Source organism: Thermobia domestica, chromosome 9 (assembly GCF_964235325.1).
Source record: "Thermobia domestica chromosome 9, izTheDome1.hap1.1, whole genome shotgun sequence".
NCBI classification, from domain to species: Eukaryota; Metazoa; Arthropoda; class Insecta; order Zygentoma; family Lepismatidae; genus Thermobia; species Thermobia domestica.
Window position 1 is genome coordinate 242824716 of NC_137462.1, and position 20748 is coordinate 242845463.

The 20748-nt window shown below is 32.4% G+C and overlaps 1 protein-coding gene across 1 annotated transcript in view; it reads left to right on the forward strand.

The window, feature by feature from the left end:
• nrm (neuromusculin) overlaps positions 1–20748 on the forward strand; it is an 851931-nt gene that overhangs the window by 769654 nt on the left and 61529 nt on the right. The window contains exons 12-17 of the mRNA XM_081726627.1: positions 4371–4697; positions 12382–12648; positions 14147–14497; positions 16599–16859; positions 17224–17481; positions 17785–17820. Coding sequence (XP_081582753.1) covers positions 4371–4697; positions 12382–12648; positions 14147–14497; positions 16599–16859; positions 17224–17481; positions 17785–17820 — 1500 coding nt within the window. The remainder of the gene's footprint in view (positions 1–4370; positions 4698–12381; positions 12649–14146; positions 14498–16598; positions 16860–17223; positions 17482–17784; positions 17821–20748) is intronic.

A 20748-nucleotide genomic window follows, 5' to 3' on the forward strand; every position in this document is an offset into this window, starting at 1 on the left:
ACCCAGTATCTAAATGCTTAAACGATATGGCTTCTATAACGCTAATTTTCTAGTATTTAGGGGTGTAAGTAGAGGCTTTGAGGTCCCTGGCAGACTTTCATTGTAGCCCCCTTCTTCTGGTTTCTATAACTCCCAATTGACATCCTTACGAATTTTATAATAATTTATTCTTTTCTTATACTTCACATTGGAAACATGAACTCTAAATACAATTTATATGGAAAATATAATTATACAATTTATTTCTACTTATATATATATATATATATATATATATATATATATATATATATATATATATATATATATATATATATATGTATGTATGTATGTATGTATGTATAAACGCAGTATTTAATAACGTTTTCTACATTAAAATTCCTGCCTCCTTGCTTTGATTCGGCATAATTGTTCATTGCTTCTTAGAGGTCCAGCTTCCCAGCCAATGGCTGCTTGATGCAAAGAATTGCTAATCCTTTCAATTCTTCTTGACTTATGGTGCTCCTCAAATAGTTTTATATATATATATATATATATATATATATATATATATATATATATATATATATATATATATATATATATATATATATATATATATATAACTATGAATGGTCAGAAAGAGCATCGAAGCTGTACAGATTTCTGGAAAACTTGATGAAACAAATTGATTTTCCACTATAAGAAGAGAAGCTAGTCTACTTATTGCTGTCATTTTTGAGATCTTGTTACTAAGTGCCGACGCATATTTAAATTTCTCGTGAAAATGTTGAAGAAATGTATAAAATCTAAATCAGTGTTGTTTATATTTTGCAGTGATTTACACTCCAACAACCTAAAACTTCACTTCACTCGTTGATAACACTTCACTCAAACTATTAAAACATTGTACTTATCTTGTTATCACATCTAACAGCCGAAAAATCACATTTACGTGAATGAAGCTTTTAGGATCCCATAATCGATCGTCTTGAGAACTTTCTTCATAGTGACGTCGCACTTTTTTTTTATGCTCAGTATGAAGAATGCAGCAGTTATTTGCTCTTTTATTTACCTCCTCCTTCAGTTCTTCAAATTTATTTCGGTATTTTTTTTCTAATTCTTCATAGCACCTCGTACTGCTTTTGATAAATCCATACTTTTTAATTGAAGTGCGTTAAACACAATACAAATATTTTACATTGCAAAACAAACTTATACAGGGTTTTCATAAAGTCTGGACGGATTTAATTTGCTTATAATTTTCATAAAAATGCTCATAATGAAATCAAATGAAGTGCAAACGGTAGCGGAAGGATTAAATTTTTGCAACACGTAAATTTTTGCGGAAGTTTTGCAACACTGTTAGATAAACGGCAACTCTGAACACGTTGAGAGAGGGAGAGGGAGGGCAAGGGTCAGTTTCGTACCAAATTCCATCCATTGTTGTTTTCATTGTTGTTTCAATGTTGACTGTTAAAAGTAAGTTGTAAGCTGTATTGATGTGTGTGTCTTTTAAAAAAATAAATAAATGAAAAACTCCTCCTCTGAGAAGACTATTTTTTTACCGTATCAAAGATGGCGTCGGTGAAAGAGAAAGCGCAATGTGTCCTGTGGTACGCAGAGCTAAAATCACCAATTCTGGTGTGTCGAAAGTTCACCAAAGAGTTCAAAAAGCCGGCACCGACTGAGAGTGCAATCCGAAAATGGCATGCTAAGTTCTTGGTGACAGGAAGCGTCCTGGACCGTCCTCGAAGTGGGAGGCCGCCAACATCGCCTGCAACAGTGAGCAGGGTAAGGGAAAGCATCATCAACAGCCCACAGAAGTCGATTCCTAGACGGTCCATGGAACTCGGAGGTGTGGCGTGTGGCGGTGAATGAACTGAGCTTGTGCAGATTACAGGTAAAAATTTAATCCTTCCGCTACCGTTTGCACTTTATTTGATTTCAATATGAACATTTTTATGTAAATTATAAGCGAATTAAATCCGTCCATACTTTATGAAAACCCTGAAATTCTTAATATGCTTTTCCAGTGCTCCAACTTCATTTTTTCGTAAGATTTGGAACTCAACAAAACTGTTATACAAAAATTCTTCTGAATCTTTTGAAATTTTAGCTTTTAAGACAAAAATTGAGTCATACCTTATGGCTTATCATGTTGAATTAACTTTCTTCACCTCTGCTGAATAAAAGGTGCTGAGTATATTCTACCACTTGATATTGTGCCCAAAAAGCACTTTATTATTTTTTCAGTATGAAGCGAAATTCTGTACAAACACAAATATGGTTTATGACATTTTTTTTCTTGTCTACCAGTTCGAGTTTAGGCAACCCGTACAACACACATTACAAGATGTAGTAGGAATAACTTTCAGGAATTGATAAAGTGATTAGACAACCAGCGTTATCCTTTAGATGTGTTGGATTGCGTAACTTAGATTTATTCATTCACAATGAAATGCCAGTTCGGAAACTAATAAAGATAGCCAGTCCCGGGCTGAAATAGGACTCATAAGTAGTGAATGTTGGCAAGACACTTTTTAAATTGTAGAATCCACTACAGCAGGGATGCAAATAACCACTCGCCCGAGGCGAGTGGTTCTTCGGTGCGGGCGAGTATTTAATATCATACCGAAGGTAAGTAAATGATTTCTATTGTGGGATGTGGGCCAGTTGCTTTTTTCTTGGGCGAGTAAAATTTGTTTCTTATTTGCATCCCTGCACTACAAGAAAACAAAGTTGATACTTGAATTAAAAAGTCATAAAAATTCAAAGAAGCGAAAATTTCCATCCACTCCCCCCCCCCCAAAAAAAAAGCAAGCTTTTTTAATGAAAAAATCATCCCAAAAAGCCGTCATTTTTGCACGTCTACTATAGTAATGTGTGTGTGTTGTTTTTCTATCATCTCTGAGGTGCAAATTGCTTCTTTGTACCAATAGAATGTATGCTAGAAGTTCTTATGTCAAAGTATACGACCAGAAAGAAAAAAAACACAGAAAACAGAAACACCTTAACACTTAAAGAAATCCTGTCAAGCATTGAAATGAATCCTCCGTAGAAATTAGTTACGAAACAATGCAAATCAGTACAGCCCAGAGTAATAACTAAATACCGACAAATGTTGTCTGAACACATCATAAATTCATTGTATGTACACCGCAGTATTCTAGAGGTTGGGTTGGTTTCAAAATCATTTTTGCACAGTATACACAGCTTATAAGAACATTTGTCATTATAACAACATTATAAGAAATTAAGAACATTTCGTTAAAAATTTCGGGTGTAGTTGAAAGCAATAATAATTGAACACATTAAATTATACATTCTTTTCAAATATGAAATAGACAGAAAGAAATAACATACTTTTTTTTTTAATATTTAATTGCTATGTATATCGGACCTCGCGCGCCAGTGAGGAAAGGTGAGTTTTATAAAAATTACTTGATGCTTGAGGTACGTTCAAAAAACCTATACATGTAATTACCTTTAAAATTCGTTAAAATATTTGAATTGTACATTGCATTTGTTACTGTACTCCACCAGTTTTAATGTACTTTTTTTTTCATAACATGTTAGAAAATGTTTTCCCTATGATTAGACCATTAATAAAGACATTCTGTCTTGTAATGTTCTGCTTCAGTTCACACAAAATGCGTGGTTGATTTCATAATATACCATTTTTTTTAGTGATTCCCTTAAAAAGAAATAGATAAACGATATTTTCACAAGCTTTGAGAAATCAGACGGTTAATAGAATAAAAAACTTTTAGAATCATCATATTGTCATGAGATATGTGCGACACAGCCTCATTCTGTTATAACATTCATTTACATTTGTCAACTTCAAATAGATTAAATAAATTGAGAAATTACGTAAACGTTTCTTTAGAGACCATTCCAAGAGGGACCATTCCAAGTCCCTCTAGTTTTCCTTCAGGCCTTGTCTTTTTTCTATCCAACACATTCTTCGTTTTACGGATACGGCTAGTGACTCGAACAATGTTTAAGTTGTTAGAATCAGACACCTCAAACTACCTTCTACCAAACTAGTTTTCATATTATGTAATGCATAGGAACGCCTTTAAAAATAAACAACCTTTGTTTCAGGAATATTGTAATTTTCGAAACTGACACGTAGAACACAGCGCAATACAAAACACATACTCTACTTTGGTGCCACTTAAAGGTGGAATGTTGTTTGCTTCTAAATGCATTGTTGCCATCTAGTGGCAAGTTGCTGACTTTTATAAAAAGGATATCAGGTGTGCGCGTTGAAATGATCATTTATTATTTTCATTCTTTTTTAGTTCTCCCTAGCTACTACGAACGTACGTAGTTTGTTCTAGAATTGATTTTGTACAATATAATTGGTTTGTTTTTCTTTATAGATAAACCTCAGGTAAGAGTTGTCATGGACCCACCTTCTCCTGTAAATGAGATCGACCAACCAAATGTGACGTTAGTATGTGAAGTTGTGTCAGGAAACCCTGAGCTTCTTCAAGTAGTGCGATGGTATTTGAATGAAAGTTTGCTGAAGGAGCTTCCGGATTGTAATGATACAAGTGCTGGTATGGATGCTGTATTTTGTGATGTTGATCCAAGTAAATTATTGCTTCAAGATGTAGTAAGGAATTTCTATGGTAATTATTCATGCGAAGGAATGAATGAAGCTGGTTGGGGACCTAGATCGGAAGACGAAGAGCTAATAGTTTATTGTAAGTAGACCCATAATATTATTTCGAATTCAGTAAAACAAATGCCGTTAATATAAAATGTATCTGAACATCTAGTGTGTGTGTCTATCTATAGTATTGTTTATATCTATGAACAATTTATATCATTTCTGTTAATATACTCAGGATTCGAAATGCCAGTTTCGAGATTGTCTTCTCTAATAATGTGTTATATAAAATATATAGGTTTGCTGATATAGTCTTGTTAAAAAAAATAAAATAAAATAAAATAAAATAAAATAAAATAAAATAAAATTGGCCACCAACATTTATTAGAAAATCCCTGTATACTTACCCACAGTCGAAATTAAATTAAACAAATGTAGAATCTTCTTTAGGTGATTGAGACCTGTATTTAAGGTTAAAATATTAGAATTTCCTATGTACTGTTCCGATGGAACATAGTCATTTAAAGCAAGGTGGATGGCCAAGATTTTTTGAACAAAACTGTACATGTACTTGTAAGAAAATATAGATACGATTGCTGATGTACAACAAAAATATGCACAAAGTATTATTGTGGATGCTTCTTTATTTGAAACTGATATTAAGGAGAACAAATTATGATTTTTTCTCATAAAAATAAATAAGAATTTTATCATATAAAGTAAAATATCACATACTTCAACTTTGTTGATGTCTATAAATCAAACATGTCTAACTTGCGGCCCTCGGCTCTCCTGAAGAAAATAATAAAATATATATTTAAAAGTACAAAAGGAGAAGATACATAATTATTACTAAGTTGAATGAATCATTGGAAGTCTTGACACAGTTCTCAACTTTTGCTAAATACAAAACAAGTTCAAGGGAACCTGATGAAAACAACTGATGAAAAGCTTTGAAGAATGAATTCGAAGAAATTTTCCCCGATCGAAAACATTGAATTCGAAGATCCGCGATCAAAATTGAGCTCTCCCTATTTTCTGCTCTTTTATCAACCGATGATGAGAAAATTCCAATCCATTTAAAGATTAAATTAATAATAATTCTGTACGTCTCAGCTATAAAGCAAAAATTCAGTGAAGGGGAAAAAATACAATAAATACCGTAAAAGGGGGTGACGTCGGCCACTTTTGTCTTTATATTGATAACAGAAACGATGAGTCGGACCGAAAAATAGTAAAAAAAAATATTTGAAAACGTGAGTACCTTACTTCTCGAATGAGTTTATCGCCATGATTGCAGTCGCATTTTATGCATAAAACAAATATATATATACCGGCCGAAGTCACCCCATGAGATGGTGTGATTTTGACCGGTCGATGAAACACTATTACTGAACGAAATTGGAGATTAGTGGCGCAGCGGTGGCCGCAATATTACCTTGTACAAGTACTATAGTGAATAATTATCAGCCAAAAATATACAACGAGTAAAAATATATTAGAAAAAAGAAATGATTTCTATGATACCAACATAACTAGTAACAAAAATTACTGCACTTCTGCGACATTTATATCGCTAATTACAAAGTGATTCCTTCGCAGGTCACGCGGGGCATTTAATTTTCTCACAATCTGTGACTGAAGGACTTCGGATATATTATCATTGGCAGGGAAGATGAAATATATATGCTCTTACAACTGAACTTCTTACGCATGAAATGAATTCGGTACGATGTAGAAGTTAACTTGCTCAGTGACTTTTTCTATGTAGAACCATCTCTTTTGTTTGTTGGGAATCTCAAGAATAAACTCATTCACACGATACGACCTATATATTTCCATATCCGACGTTTAGTTTTCGTGGTGGCTAAGTCCAGGCTCCTTTCCATGCATGGTGGGTGAAACGAGCGTTTTAGATGCGTCATTATCTTAGGGATTATCAATATTCGCTTCCCCACCTTGTAAGTTAACAACTCCAACACTTTTGCCTGCAAGAATTGGGATCTTCTTTCCTCTTAGTCCTTTGACAACTTCTGATGCACGACCGTCTTTCAGCAGTAGCAGAAATCCTTCTGTCCACATTGTTTCGTGTTCAGCTGTGACATCATCTTCATTTTTCACAATGTGCGGCGCTTTTTTCAGAACTGCAGTTCGGTCGAATGGCAAGATATCCGTTGCCTTAAATCCTGCACGGACATTTTAAACTTGACTTGCTCTGACCCTTTCCAATCTCAAACGCTACATTTTAGGGAACTCGCTTTTCAGAAACACGTCTCCATTCTTACTCTTCCAAAAGTCCAAACATTTACGCCATGTTGCTTTCAGTGGTCTAAAAAAAAAGACGACATCTAACGGTTGGCACAAATGAGTCAAATGTGGTGGTAGCCAACATCAATGGACAAGTGACTGGATAAATTATCACCTATAAGAACTTTGGGACAATCAAGGTTTCGTAAGTAGGGTAAACAAATTGTTAGAAATTAGTCTACTGTTTAAAACGAAGTATTTATGCAAGTAATGACAGTCCCCTCAATTAAAAGTTTGCAGAAATGCTTGTTCTTTCTTGTTTTGTCGTAAATTATTGCTGTTTTATGTATACGTAAATCTCGTCTCACTTTCCCAGGATAAGGAAAGTCAAGAGAGGTTTTCTCGTTAAAAGCAGTACCCTGCCGTGGGGGTAGGGGGCGAGCGGGGCGCATAATTCCGAAAAAAAAAGAGGGAAAATGAGAAGAAAAATTACTTGGAATATATGCATGGAGGCGCAGTCGTATACTCTCGGCCCGGGCGCTAATTTTCCACGGCACGGCACTGGTTAAAAGTAAGCAGATAGATAACGGATCAGGGTCATTCCATATCAATTCAACACAGTGACTTAACGTCACCATCTCAGATTTTAATGAAATTTGGTACATAGATGCCCTCTAGATAGATGAAGAAAAGTACCAAATTTCAACTTTATATATTGACCAATATTGAAGACAGGGCTATGTAAAGTTTGAAAAAAATCCCCAAAATAGCATGTTCAATGAATTTTGAAATTGGAATTGCAGCTCTCCTAATTGAGCTAAAGAGTTGGTTGAGGTGTCATTTTACAGCATTTCCATGCCCTTTCCTGTGGTATACAATATCATATAGGCTAATACAGAATTTGTTTTTTCAAAATCAAAAATTTATTTAAAAATTTTTCGAACAGTACATATTTTAAAATTTTGAAATTAATTCCGTGAATAGATAGTATTGTTGTAAAGCACCTGCCAAAATTTGAATTTGGGGATGGTAATGGGTTCATTGTTAAAATAATTCAAAATTTACACTTGATTTTTCAAGAATACTCTGTATATAGGGTAATAATACAAGACTGCTGTTTTACACTTCTGTGAAAATAAAAATGAACACTCACTTGAAGAAAGTGCGGTTGAGTCCATAGTAAAACTTTTCAATGAGTAGTAGTATCATTTGAAGTTTGAAAAAGCCACATTTGTTCAACATACATCACTTTCAAGAAGAACGTAACTTCTTCCATCGGGAGTTACAGGATTCACTGTTGTCAGAACGTCCACTACTAACACCCACAGAATATCAGCATTTCTTGGATATGAGAATGATGGAGAATTCCCAGATGGATGAATTAGTTATTTTTGATCACCAAGTTCTTCATTGTTCTGTAAAACATACCCGAGCCACCAATTTCCTTCATGGAGAGCGTTGGCATAGCCTGATATGTCTTCTAATTGAGGTTTATTTGGAGATTTTGACACTTCCTTTTCCCAACCCTGTAAACCATCTGAAAATTTTAATACGATTTGCCCTCATATTGAATGTGAATCCCCCTGGAAAGCTGTGGATCCCCCGAAATAAATTCCTGCGTTACTCCCTGATAACCAGTGTACTAAAATGGCGTTTATGCAAACAACAAATGCTGGAATTTTAAAATTAAAAATTTAGTATGAGATATTACTCAAGATAATTAAAAAGTCCAATTGATAAGGTACAGATGTAGTCGATGAAGTTTGCCTACCTTTTATCAATATATTTAAACAAAGTTTAAAACATTGATAACTATGAAACAGACACTCAGGCAAACAGATAGATAAGATAGAATTTGTTTCGTTAGCAGAGGTGGCTTCAGGAGTTTAATTTTCAGTAGGCCAATTTATTTTATTTTTTTCCTAAATAAATAAAAATATATAGGATTTGTTCCTCGGAAGTAAATATGTATTTATTATCTTTTAGACGTTTATACTTTTCAAAATTTTGGGATAGGCCCAGGCCTACCCGCTAAAGTTGTTTCAGTTCGTTTGGTTTATTTAGGCTTATCGTCCTTACGTAAGGTTATGAAGGATTGGACATATTACTTCAAGTGGCATCTGAACGACTACTCGGTTTCCAGCTGGGAGAAATTTTGTGGCTCATCGGGACCCCTTAATTACAAAGCGAAAATTAGATTCAACTAACATAGATGATTCGAAATATGTGAAAACGTTACTATGAAATTCACACGATACGTGGCATCTTTTTTGTTTACACCAATAAAAATATGGTTTAAACCAGCCAACTCTGCTGTTGTACCAGGGTTAGATGTATAGTTTTTACAAATCACGTTTATTTACAGTAACATTTTTGTCAAAGTTGTATTAATATTATTTTATTAACTTCTATAAAACTGAAGTTCAAAAGTATCAGCACTTTAATTTAGCTTTAAGTTAAAGTTTTTAGAGTATGAGCTAATAAGTATTACCAGCAGATTACAATTCTGTATGGTATGTTTAAGACCCATTACTCTGCTCTTCACATTTATTCCTACAAGTAAAACCAAAAACATCGCATACGTGTATTTTTTCAGCTAAACTCTGTTCGGCCTAAGCTCTAAACTGCGATAAACAAAGCCACGTGAAACCAAATCTCGCTGATTTGCTGTTGGCCTACCGACTCTTGTGCTCCTCCGCAAAATAGTTCATATCATTTGATTATTACTTTTACTATGAAGTTCCATATAAAACTGCTACATTATTATAAATGACAAAAATATAATACGGGTTATCTAACAAAACTGCAATCGAGTGTATTTAATGAAACAATAGAAATAAACACTAAGCATGCGAAGTAATTATGGCGCTAATTCAACTGTGGACGGGTATTCTGCTTTCAAGTCTGAAAGATGGCTGACATGAATCCGCGAGTGTTGTGGTGAAACACAAACAAGGGAAACCTTTACTCACTAAGCAACAATTGTTTAACAGCGAATTTCAATTTTTTTATAACGTCTTTCGAGTTTTTTTTTCTTTCTGTTCTGCTGCTGCTGTATCTGGACAACACGAGACAGTATTGTCAAAATGCACGTGTATAATTTGCTCCTCCCCGTGGGGAGTGGGAGTGATACATCACTAGCCAATCTTATTTGTGACAAGCGGAAGGATACAAATATTTTGTTTATCGGAGTTTAGAGCTTACGCTGAACAGGGAATAGGTACAGATTAATGAAAACTTTAGGGTTAGTTTTGAATTTTTTTTAACAATGAACCCATTATTATCCCAAATTCATATTTTGCCAGGTGCTTTACAACAATACTGTACAGCGTGATTCAAAATGATGTGAACGATAAGGAAACGTTCTATAAGTGATAATACTCTATCAACAATGAAATCTCTATGGAAATACTTTCAATATTATCCTCAAGTTTTGTTTGGAGCGAGCATAGTAGTTTAATATTTATCCGCTAGGTGGCAAAGTGATTAGTTCCAAGATGGCTGCCTGTGGTGCAGAGAGAGCATTTTGCGTTTTACAGTTTCACGTTTGTCGGTCTGTTGTTAGTGTTCAACGCAAGTTCCGCACAAAATTTAATAAAGATCCACCATAAAAGAATTCCATACGTAAGTGGTATGACAAATTCAACAGAACGGGATGAATTTGTAAAGAAAAATCACCCGGTAGGCCGCTCACTTCTGAGGCAGATGTCGAAAGGGTTCGAACCAGTTTTCAACGCAGCCCACAAAAGTCAACAAGGAGAGTTAGCAAAGAGCTTCAAATGCCTCAAACAACTGTTTGGCGTGTAGTGCGTAAACATTTAAAGATGTATCCGTATCGAGTGCAGTTGTTACAACACTTAACACCTAATGATCACACGTGTCGCAAGACTTTTTGTGAGTCATTTCAAGAGTTGTGCAGTGTTGATGATGATTTTTTGGGCAAACTTTGTTTCAGTGATGAGGCTACATTCCATGTGACAGGAAGAGTGAATAAACAAGATCTTCGCATTTGGGGAACTGAGAAGCCTCACCAAATCTGTGAAATTGTGCGTGATTCACCGAAGACAAATGTGTTTTGTGCAATTTCATCTTCAAAAGTTTATGGTCCGTATTTCTTTGACGAAGGAACTGTGACTGGATAAACATTTCTACAAATGCTTACTACGTGGCTTATGCCACAGCTCGAACATGACAGTGGAAACTTCATCTATCAATTGGATGGAGTTCCATGTCACTTTCATCACAATGTCAGAAATTTCCTCAACAACAGACTGCGACACCGCTGGATTGGGCGGTCAGGTAAAAATGATAATCAGCTTCTACGTTAGCCACCAAGATCACCAGACTTAACCCCCTGCGATCTGTGGGCATTGTCTACAAACAAAGACATTTTCTACAAACCCCCTCTACCCCAAGATGTGAATGAACTGAAAGAGCACTTCACTGCTGCAGTGCAAACTGTTGATGTAAACATGTTGAAACGGGTTTGGGCGGAATTGGAATACCGAATAGATGTATGCAGGGTAACAAAGGGGGCCCACATAGAACATTTGTGATGTACTATTTTCATATTTTAATCACAAAAACTTGAAGAGTTTTAGCATTTAACTGTAAGATTTGAAGCTATTTGGATGATTAATAAAAAAGTTATAAGGAGTTGTAATCGTTCACATCATTTTGAATCACGCTGTACTATCTATTCATGGAATTAATTTCAAAATTTTAAATATGTAATTTTTGAAAAATTTTGAAGTAAAATTTTGATTTTGAAAAAAAAAACAATTCTGTATTAGCATATATGATGTTGTACATCACAGGAAGGGGCATGAAAAATGCTGTAATATGACACCTCAACCAGCTCTCTAACTCAATTAGTAGAGCCCCAATTCCAATTTTAAAATATATTGAACATACTTTTTTTTTTTTTTTTTTTGGAAACTTTATATAGCCTCATCTACAATACCGATTGATATATAAAGATGAAATTTGGTATTTCTCTTAGTCTATATGATTGGTACCCCTCTGCAAATTTCATGACAATCTGAGATGGTAAGGTAAATTTTGTCTTCAAATTTTGTTGATTTGATCTGGAACGGCTCATCAACTTCTCCTGACCTGACTGTTTCTGAATAGATGATATGAGTTCCGAAAACGGGTAGAATACCGTTTTGCTCAAAACGAAAGGGGCTGCAAAACAATTGATTTAATGCGCATAATACGTTCATCAATATAATAATGAACTTTATAGTTATTTTTAACTCATTTACCAATTACCTTATCTTTGCAACTTCCGCTGATTCTAGGGATTTGTCTCTTATAACATGATAAGCATTTTCAAAATTTATATTGAAGTAGTCAAAAGCATTTGCAAAAATGTGATCAAAGATTTAAGAACTTTTAGTATTGATGTCAAATTCATGGTTTCCTTTTACGAGTATTTCTGAAAAGTAATGTTTCAAATGTCACCATTTCTATTATGCCTATATGAACTTAGTTGCTATTTAAAATTAATTGAGTATTTTCTTTTATAGATCCTCCAGGCCCAGCGACGTTAGTTTATGAACCGTCTAAAGTTATAAAGAAGACATCTCTAACTCTAACGTGTAGTGTTGATGATCCAGGGAGACCTGAAACAACAACATTTAAATGGATTAGGGGATCGCATGTGGTACATGATATTACATCCGCAAATTGGACTATTGAATCTGTTACTTTAGAAAGTCAGTCAAATTTCACCTGTCTTGCATATAATGAGGCTGGTGAGGGCGAATCGGCTACTGTAAATATTGAAGTATACGGTAAGATATTTATTTATTTGTTTTTATTTTCATTTGTTTTATTTTTTTATTTTTATTTTATTTATTTATTTTTGTCGTTGATCGGGAATTACAAACCGTAATCATATTTGTATTATTTGCTTCATTTTCTTTTTTTCATAGATTTTTTCGCAAGGAATTCATTTGTTTCGATGGTAAGGGAGACAATATTACTATGGCGATCAATGCATAAATATAACAACATTAGATATTCATGAATATAAAATATTGAAATCTTTCCTTTGGTCATTTTACTTCCATTTTTTCTTAAGTTATCATTAATATTTACTATATGTCAAAAATATCCCAAATAATTATTTTTTCACTCTCTTCTTCACCAATATTATTTTTAAAATATTCTACAGTAGTACATCATTACTATTTCTTCCCTAAAGAAACATTTCAAAGAAAAATAGTACACTACTTAAACTTTTCCAATAACTCCCATAAACATACTTGTCGCAGCTGCACTTTAATTGTAGTTTTTAAGTGATAATCTTTCCCTCACGATGAACACAAATACAGTAAGTTAAATTAAATATCACTTTTTAAAAATGTTAAATTAGAGCATTTCTAGTAATGCAGAACAATGGTTGTTAATTAATGTAAATCATATTTTCTAAAACTTGCATCTTCCTTTTGTTTAATATAGTTTATAGAAGAAAGTAATAAATTATAAGCAGATTATGGTAAAAATTTTAATATGTTGTGGTTTTCTATCAGCATTTTACAAATAATTAACACCAAAGCTTACATATAATATTATTTTTACATTCATACAATTAGTTCTGTGTTCTTGATTCCAGAATATTCTTACAGAAAATATATTTGTTTTGACGGAATACAACAAAATATTTCTACTTACACGAACATCTATATTCCTTTTATGTTCAAGCTTGCGAAGTAGTTTGCCAAGAATACCTTAGTTTTTAAGTACCTTCATATGCAAAATAAGAGTATCACCCTTGACACTATCTTCGCAAACTTTCCTATTGGTGATGGATCCAGGCACTCAAACGACAAAGAAACTATCTTTTTTCTCGTAGAGAAAACGAGAAATATCTACAAAAGAAAAAAAACAGTAAAATAGAGAACAAAGTAACCTTAAGTAACCTTATGACACTAATTTCAGAATATACTTTTAAGTAGCCTTTTCCAAATGATTGCACATATCTCAAAAAAAGATATATATGTTATGAACCCCAACTATCCAAGTAATTTTGTCCGAAAGCAAACTATATGTCAGTATCAACTTAGATCAACTTTGAACCTTGCAGAAATTCAAACGAAATAATGTTAGCAGTAAGACGTTGAGAATTCAGTTTAAAGTCATATCGCCCCCAGTGATTATACACATTATAACTCTCTAAATATCCGTAAGGCAACCTTATACTTGGCAGATATTGAACTTAAAAATTAAACCTTTACACTAATTTGGTACTTTTCTCTGTAAGTTTTGAAACATAATTATTTTTTTCAGCTCCTCCATTGTTCATCGAAAGACCTCCACTTTATTACGGTGCCCTCATGAATGCAAAACATATCAGCATTTCCTGCAGAGTTGAGTGTTCGCCATTATGTGAAATTCATTGGTTGAAAGATGGTAAACCATTGAACAATTCATCTCGTTACACAATTAAAACAACAAGAATACCTCCAGACTTAACGAAAAGTGATTTTGAGTCTGTTCTTTCAACTTTATTGTGGAACATGTCTGCGTGGCCAAATGGAGAACTGGACAGGATAAAAGATGGTGCAACATATATGTGTAAAAGTACAGCAAATGAAGTTGGTCCAGGCGTAAATAGTACAACATTTTTTGGAGTAGAATGTAAGTATGCTATTTAAAAAAATAAATAATAAATACACAAATAAATAAAACAAATGTCTGTATTCTGCATTTAACGAACAAAATGAGTATAATACCTAAGTATATTGAAAGATTTTCTTTAATTAATCCAATGTGCAGAATACCAAAAAACCGAATAACGAAACTAATGTATATTTGTGCCAGCATGATGTATTAATTCCATTTTAATGAAGCACAATATGTAAGCCATTATTCCTATTTTATGTTATATCGTAAAGAGCAGAATCATTCCGTACAAAATTTGAAGAATTCTTTATGCCATGTCTCTAATATCTTTAAGATTCTAATATGTAATTGCCGTAGCATTATATAATTATTTGGCAAAATTTGCAACTTATATCATAAAAATCGCTATAGCAATGAAAGAATATAGTAATAACACATATGTAATATAATATAATATAATAGAAAACAATGCCATTATAACATAATTGTCGTTCAAAAATTAAATTGAGTTTACTAAAGTAAAGTGCTTTTGAGTATTAGTCTGAATCGAGAACTAGGAATACGATGTTAGTATACAAGAATTGAATAATTACGGTTTCATTACAGACTCAATTTCTTATGTTAATTTATCTTTCTCCCTATAAAGAACTTCTTATAATGGTAAGAAGCAAAACACTAAACAGAGCTAATTGGTATATCAGGTAATATACTAGATTTGTGACTTTAAAAACAGGATTTTTCTGAATATTTTGATTTTATTGTAATTATATTAATACTGTAGTTGAAATAACACTTAATAAAATGTTATAGTTCATGTAATGTGCTGAATCGTAGAATGTTGTAGTTAACTAAACTAGATGTTATAACTCTTAAAAAACTGTTAATATATATGATGTACAGTTAAATTTATAAATTATGCTCAATGTATATGTACAATATAGAGAAAAGTAACCTATCGACCCTCAATATTTAAATATTTCACTAAATCACAATAGTTTTATCTATTGAGCTAGAGCCATTATCAATGGCATATTACTTCAGATTTTCTGGAAAAATTAAATAGTATAACTAATTAGGAATCAACTAACACTTAACCCTTTCTGACCTGAATTATGTTTTGGAAATGAAGAAATTTTTTATTTCAATGGATTATCTTTTTAAGTCTAAGGAAGTAAGAAAATCCATTTTTTCCTTAAAATTTTATATTGCCAGGGCACTATAACTACAACGTATGAGACAACTTGAAATCATTCGACACGATATATGCGCTATGAAAGCCAAAGAAACTTGTGATTCCAAATGGAATAACATGATCAGAAAGGGTTAATACAATTAATATTATTTCTCAAACCAGATAAGCAGGTTTCAGTAACAGATAAATAAGATGTTTTGCAACAATTTATAATTCTTTTCTTCTAATCTCATTTCTTATTTTATTTATTTTACAAATAGTTTCTTATTACTATTCAGAGAAATTCCATTTTAATTCTTGTGGGCTAAAATTTTTATGTATGCGTATTATACAAAAGTATGCCGTGATTTACATGAAATAATGTGAAGAAAATTCAAATTAATTCAAGCCATTGTAATTGAGAAAATCGCCATTTTAAATATTCAAAATATATTCAGTTTTTTAAACCTTTCAAGGAGGAAATATTTAATACAATGGAAGCTTTTGTAATGTGCTGAATCGTAGAATGTTTTTGCAAGGTATTGACTATCAACTCAGGAATTGTATTTTCAGTTCCTTGCATTGAAAATGACTTTCAATTAATATAGATAAGCTTGTGCAATTTGAAGCAATATACAATGATTGTTTGAACCCTTTATGTTGCTGTTTTAGCAGTTACCTATATTTTAACATTATCTAATAATCTCTCGATAATATTCTATGAATCATGACGAAGAGCTTTTCATTCATTAATTCTTTTCTTCAAAGGTGACGACGTTGTTTATGTTTAGAGCGTTTCATGAGATGCACACATTCTTCTTAGTTTTATCACAATACAATATGAATAGTTGTATGTATAATCATACTTAAGGGTGTTTTTTTAATTTGCTATCTTTGCTTTAAATTCACAGCGTAATGCACTATAAATTAATTAATTTCTTTCAGATCCACCGGAAAATATCACTGTAACTCCGAGCATAATTAATGTAACAGAAGGAAATATTCCAGAAAAGATAACATGTAGTGCCAAAGCATATCCCGATGCCCAATACCATTGGATACGTGAAAAGGACCAATCAACAATCATGAAAGAAGGGACGTTAGCACTGAGCGAAAAAGTTGGGCGTGATGACACGGGGTACTATCAATGTGTGGCGTATAATCGACATGGAAATATCACACAAAAGGCACACATCAATGTTTTATGTAAGTATCACTATCGAAAAACTATAAATAAGTGTGGTTAAGGAAGTAAGTTTATTTTCCACAAGTAATCCAGTAAAATACATAAAAATACATTTTTGAGAGTTCCAATAAAATGCAAAATTAAGAGATTTTGGAACAATAAGTTCAAAATTCATGTTTCATATTCGCTGCTCCTAGTTCAAAATACTGGTGGACAGAAACGAACAAGCAACAAAGTTAAGTTATTATTACTTACTACGATATTGCTTCTTAATTTCCTCTGTTATCCGTTTAATGAAAGGAATTATTTTGATTCTGTTTAATAACATTGATGTTTAATATACCTCTCATACATGCTATATTCATAATTTCTTTCTAATTTCAGTTAAGCCTGAGTGTGGAATTACACAGACAGAAGTAAATGGGAAAATCGTACTTAAGTGCACAGCGTATGCCGAACCAAAAGAAGTTAGTTTTACGTGGAAAGTTAAAAATGAAAATGATACCATAGAAGAAAACATAGACTCAACAAAATTACAAAGTATACTTACTTTAGAAAATAGAATTGAAAACTATAAAACATATGCGTGTTACGCAAACAACTCTATAGGAATGTCATTTCCTTGTGAAATAGATGTAACAAGTAAGTAAACTTTATTTTATTCCTTCTATTTTCATTTTTTTTTTTAAATAACTGGTGATATTACAATTATACAATTATTAAAAAGTTATATAAAATTAATCCTGACATACTCTTCGTTTTCCTTGGATAGTTTTTTAAATGTCTTTTCGTGCTATTGTGACGAAGCAAGTGTATTACCATACACATTATATATTTATAATTCATGTAAACGTATAAATATGAAAAAAAAAAAAAAAAAAAAAAAACTAGTGGCATAGAAGATTTCAACATCAAGTACTTACGTTAGTTATCCAATGCTTTTAGCCTACCAGGAGAAAAGTAGTAAGTTCAGAGATACAGGTATGATATATTACAGTGTAGTATTTGAGCCACATAATTGCTTGATGCATGCGTGCTTGCATGCAGCTTATGAATGAAATTCAAAGTAGAAATGCATTCCAAAAATGCAAATGCTGTATGTGGCATCATTGTAGACTGCATATGTATTGGATATGAGAAAGAAAAATCAAGTAGACGAGGAAAAAAAACTGTTACTTGAAAGCAAGATCAAATGAGAAATGGTAGATGAAATGTATATTGATTTATAACTATTGCAAAATAGCATATTAGATTTTCGTTATGTTATGTCGCATTAACAAGTGGAAGAGAGAGGGTTTTTAATTGATTGTAAAATCGTTCATAGTATGAAAAAAAAACATTCCTTGCAATAAAGACAATATTTTTGATGTACAAAATTTTGCAGACATTACGGATTAACTTTTCCTGTGGTTGCGTTAATTTCACTTGCTGACGTCTTGAGGAAAATGAGTCCTTTTCTTCATTGAGTATACCTTGGTTTAGTTACCACGAAAAACATGCGGAAGGTATTAGATACAATTAAATAAATTAAACAATCAACTCACTCTAATATCAACTTCTGAATCTCGTAGATCTTGTCCTCTGAGGAATCATCTCGAATGACACATCACCAATCACTTATTGTTTGGTGAGTACAAGGCCACTTTTTTTTAATCCGAAAATGATATTCCGAATTTCGATGGAATTGCTTGAAACCGTGATATTTTAAAGTTCTTGTCATCTGAGAAAAAGTCTCAATTGACACGCCACCAATCACTCACTGTTTGCTAAGTACAAAATATCACGGTTTCAAGCAATTCCATTGAAATTCAGAATATAATTTTCGAATTTTCCACACGAATGGCCTTGTACTCACCAAACAGTGAGTGATTGGTAGTGTGTCATTTGAGATAATTCCTTCGAAATTCAGAAGTTGATACTAGGGTGAGTTCTCTCTCTTTAAATTTATCTTAGTGTAAGCGTAATTAAGTCATAATTCATCTAAATTATTTTGTGAATTAACTGATATGAAATTACAAATATATTAAATTAAAATAAACACACGCTCAGAATAACTAGGGTATGAAATGATTTAAAATGTTAGTACACGTACTCTCTGTGTCTGTCTGTGCGAATTATCTTTCCCCACTGTTACCTGTATCTTCTTCCGCATATCTCTCGATCTTCTTAAGTGACATAATTGTTAAATATCTTTAGACGTCAGCATTAAAAGTGGCATATTGACAAATCAACAGGAAAAGCTAATCCGATCATAATTTCTTCTAACAAATAATTATATTATCTGAATTAAAGATTTTAATCTTTGAACTATTAGTGCTGTAACATTTACTATTAGAGTGAATTTTATTTAATTTACTGTTATATCAAGAATATGAACGCCATAATTTGTGGATTGTTGCTATTGTGAGTGCTGTAAGAAGAAAAAATAAAATGTCAATACAGATATAACGTCGAAGAAACTTGAACTATCTCTGCTATAAATGTGGTAGTGATATATTGTATTTCATACCACAAATATCCTAATTAGAAAAAATATCATCTGTTACTGAGATTTTAAAGATTATCAGTAATCCCATAATCAATATTAAATATTATGTATTCCTTCTGAAGAGAAAAACTTACTTACCTTTTTATAATTCATAAACTCGTAGTAAAACAGTATATGTTAGAATCGAAATATTATCGCAGAAGCTATTTCATGTTAGCTGTTTCGATATTGAATAGTATTACGAATATTATTGCAACTTGTATAAAAAGCGTTAAGTTTTGTTTTCCCTTCACAGTAATTCATCATGAAATGTATTTCAAACGTAAAGCGTACGCAGACCTCCAAATTAAGAGAGAATTTTTTTTAACACCAACAGGATTCTGTATGTTTTAGAAAATATGTTTATGATATGATATTGTTCTACGGAATCTTATAGGACACTATAACAATAAAAGGAAACCCTTGCTTTCAACCGTGTGCATGCCTATGATTAAATGCCATTTTGAATATCAAGGTCATATGATCTGGGATCTTATGTATTTATTTATTATATTTAATTAAGTTTTTGCCTACGTTGTTTTGTGCAAATCTTTTCCGTCAGGATCTTTTTCCCGATTTCTTTGTGTCTCTTATTTTCTTCCCTTTTCAATAATTTGGTAGCTTTTGCTTCTTGTATTACGTATAATGCCGTCACTAACTATAGTCCACGTCACCCGAATTAGCGTGTGGCATTAGCCAATAAGCTCGCACTGCCCTGTCCCTAAACCTTTAGGGAGGAATCTAATCATTCATAATTGTCCACAAATACGAAAAAAATCAATTATGAATGATTAGATTCCTCCCTGAAGACTTAGTAACAGGACAGTGCGAACGTATTGGCTAATTCCACACGCCAATTCGGGTAACGCAGGCTGTATAAGTTTATTAGTGAAAATACGAAATACTTTTTGAGAAATGAAGTTGATATATATATGGGCAAGTCAATTTCTACCTTGAAAAGGATAAATTGTTGTAATATGCGGTTTTCTCCACTTTACTCTATTTATAAATTATATATTTTTATTCTTTATTATATTATTATTATTATATGTTAGTTTCTGTTGTGTTTCATTTTAGTATTATTATTATTATTATTATTATTATTTTAAATTCTTGTTCTAAGCTAACTTATATACAATATCAGTATGTCGCACATAATTGGGATTATTCCTGTAAGTCAATATAGATTTTAAATCATATCATACATATTTTAAAATATATTTATGTGTGTTACTCAATTTAATAACTTTTCGTGCCTTTCAATTTCCTCGATAATTTTTGAATGTAATATTGGTTGTTTCGTGTGCTATTGTTTTTCTTTTCATGCCCACTTTACCATCAATCAAGTTTTTTTTCTTTCTTTTTTCACTATTTTTCCATTG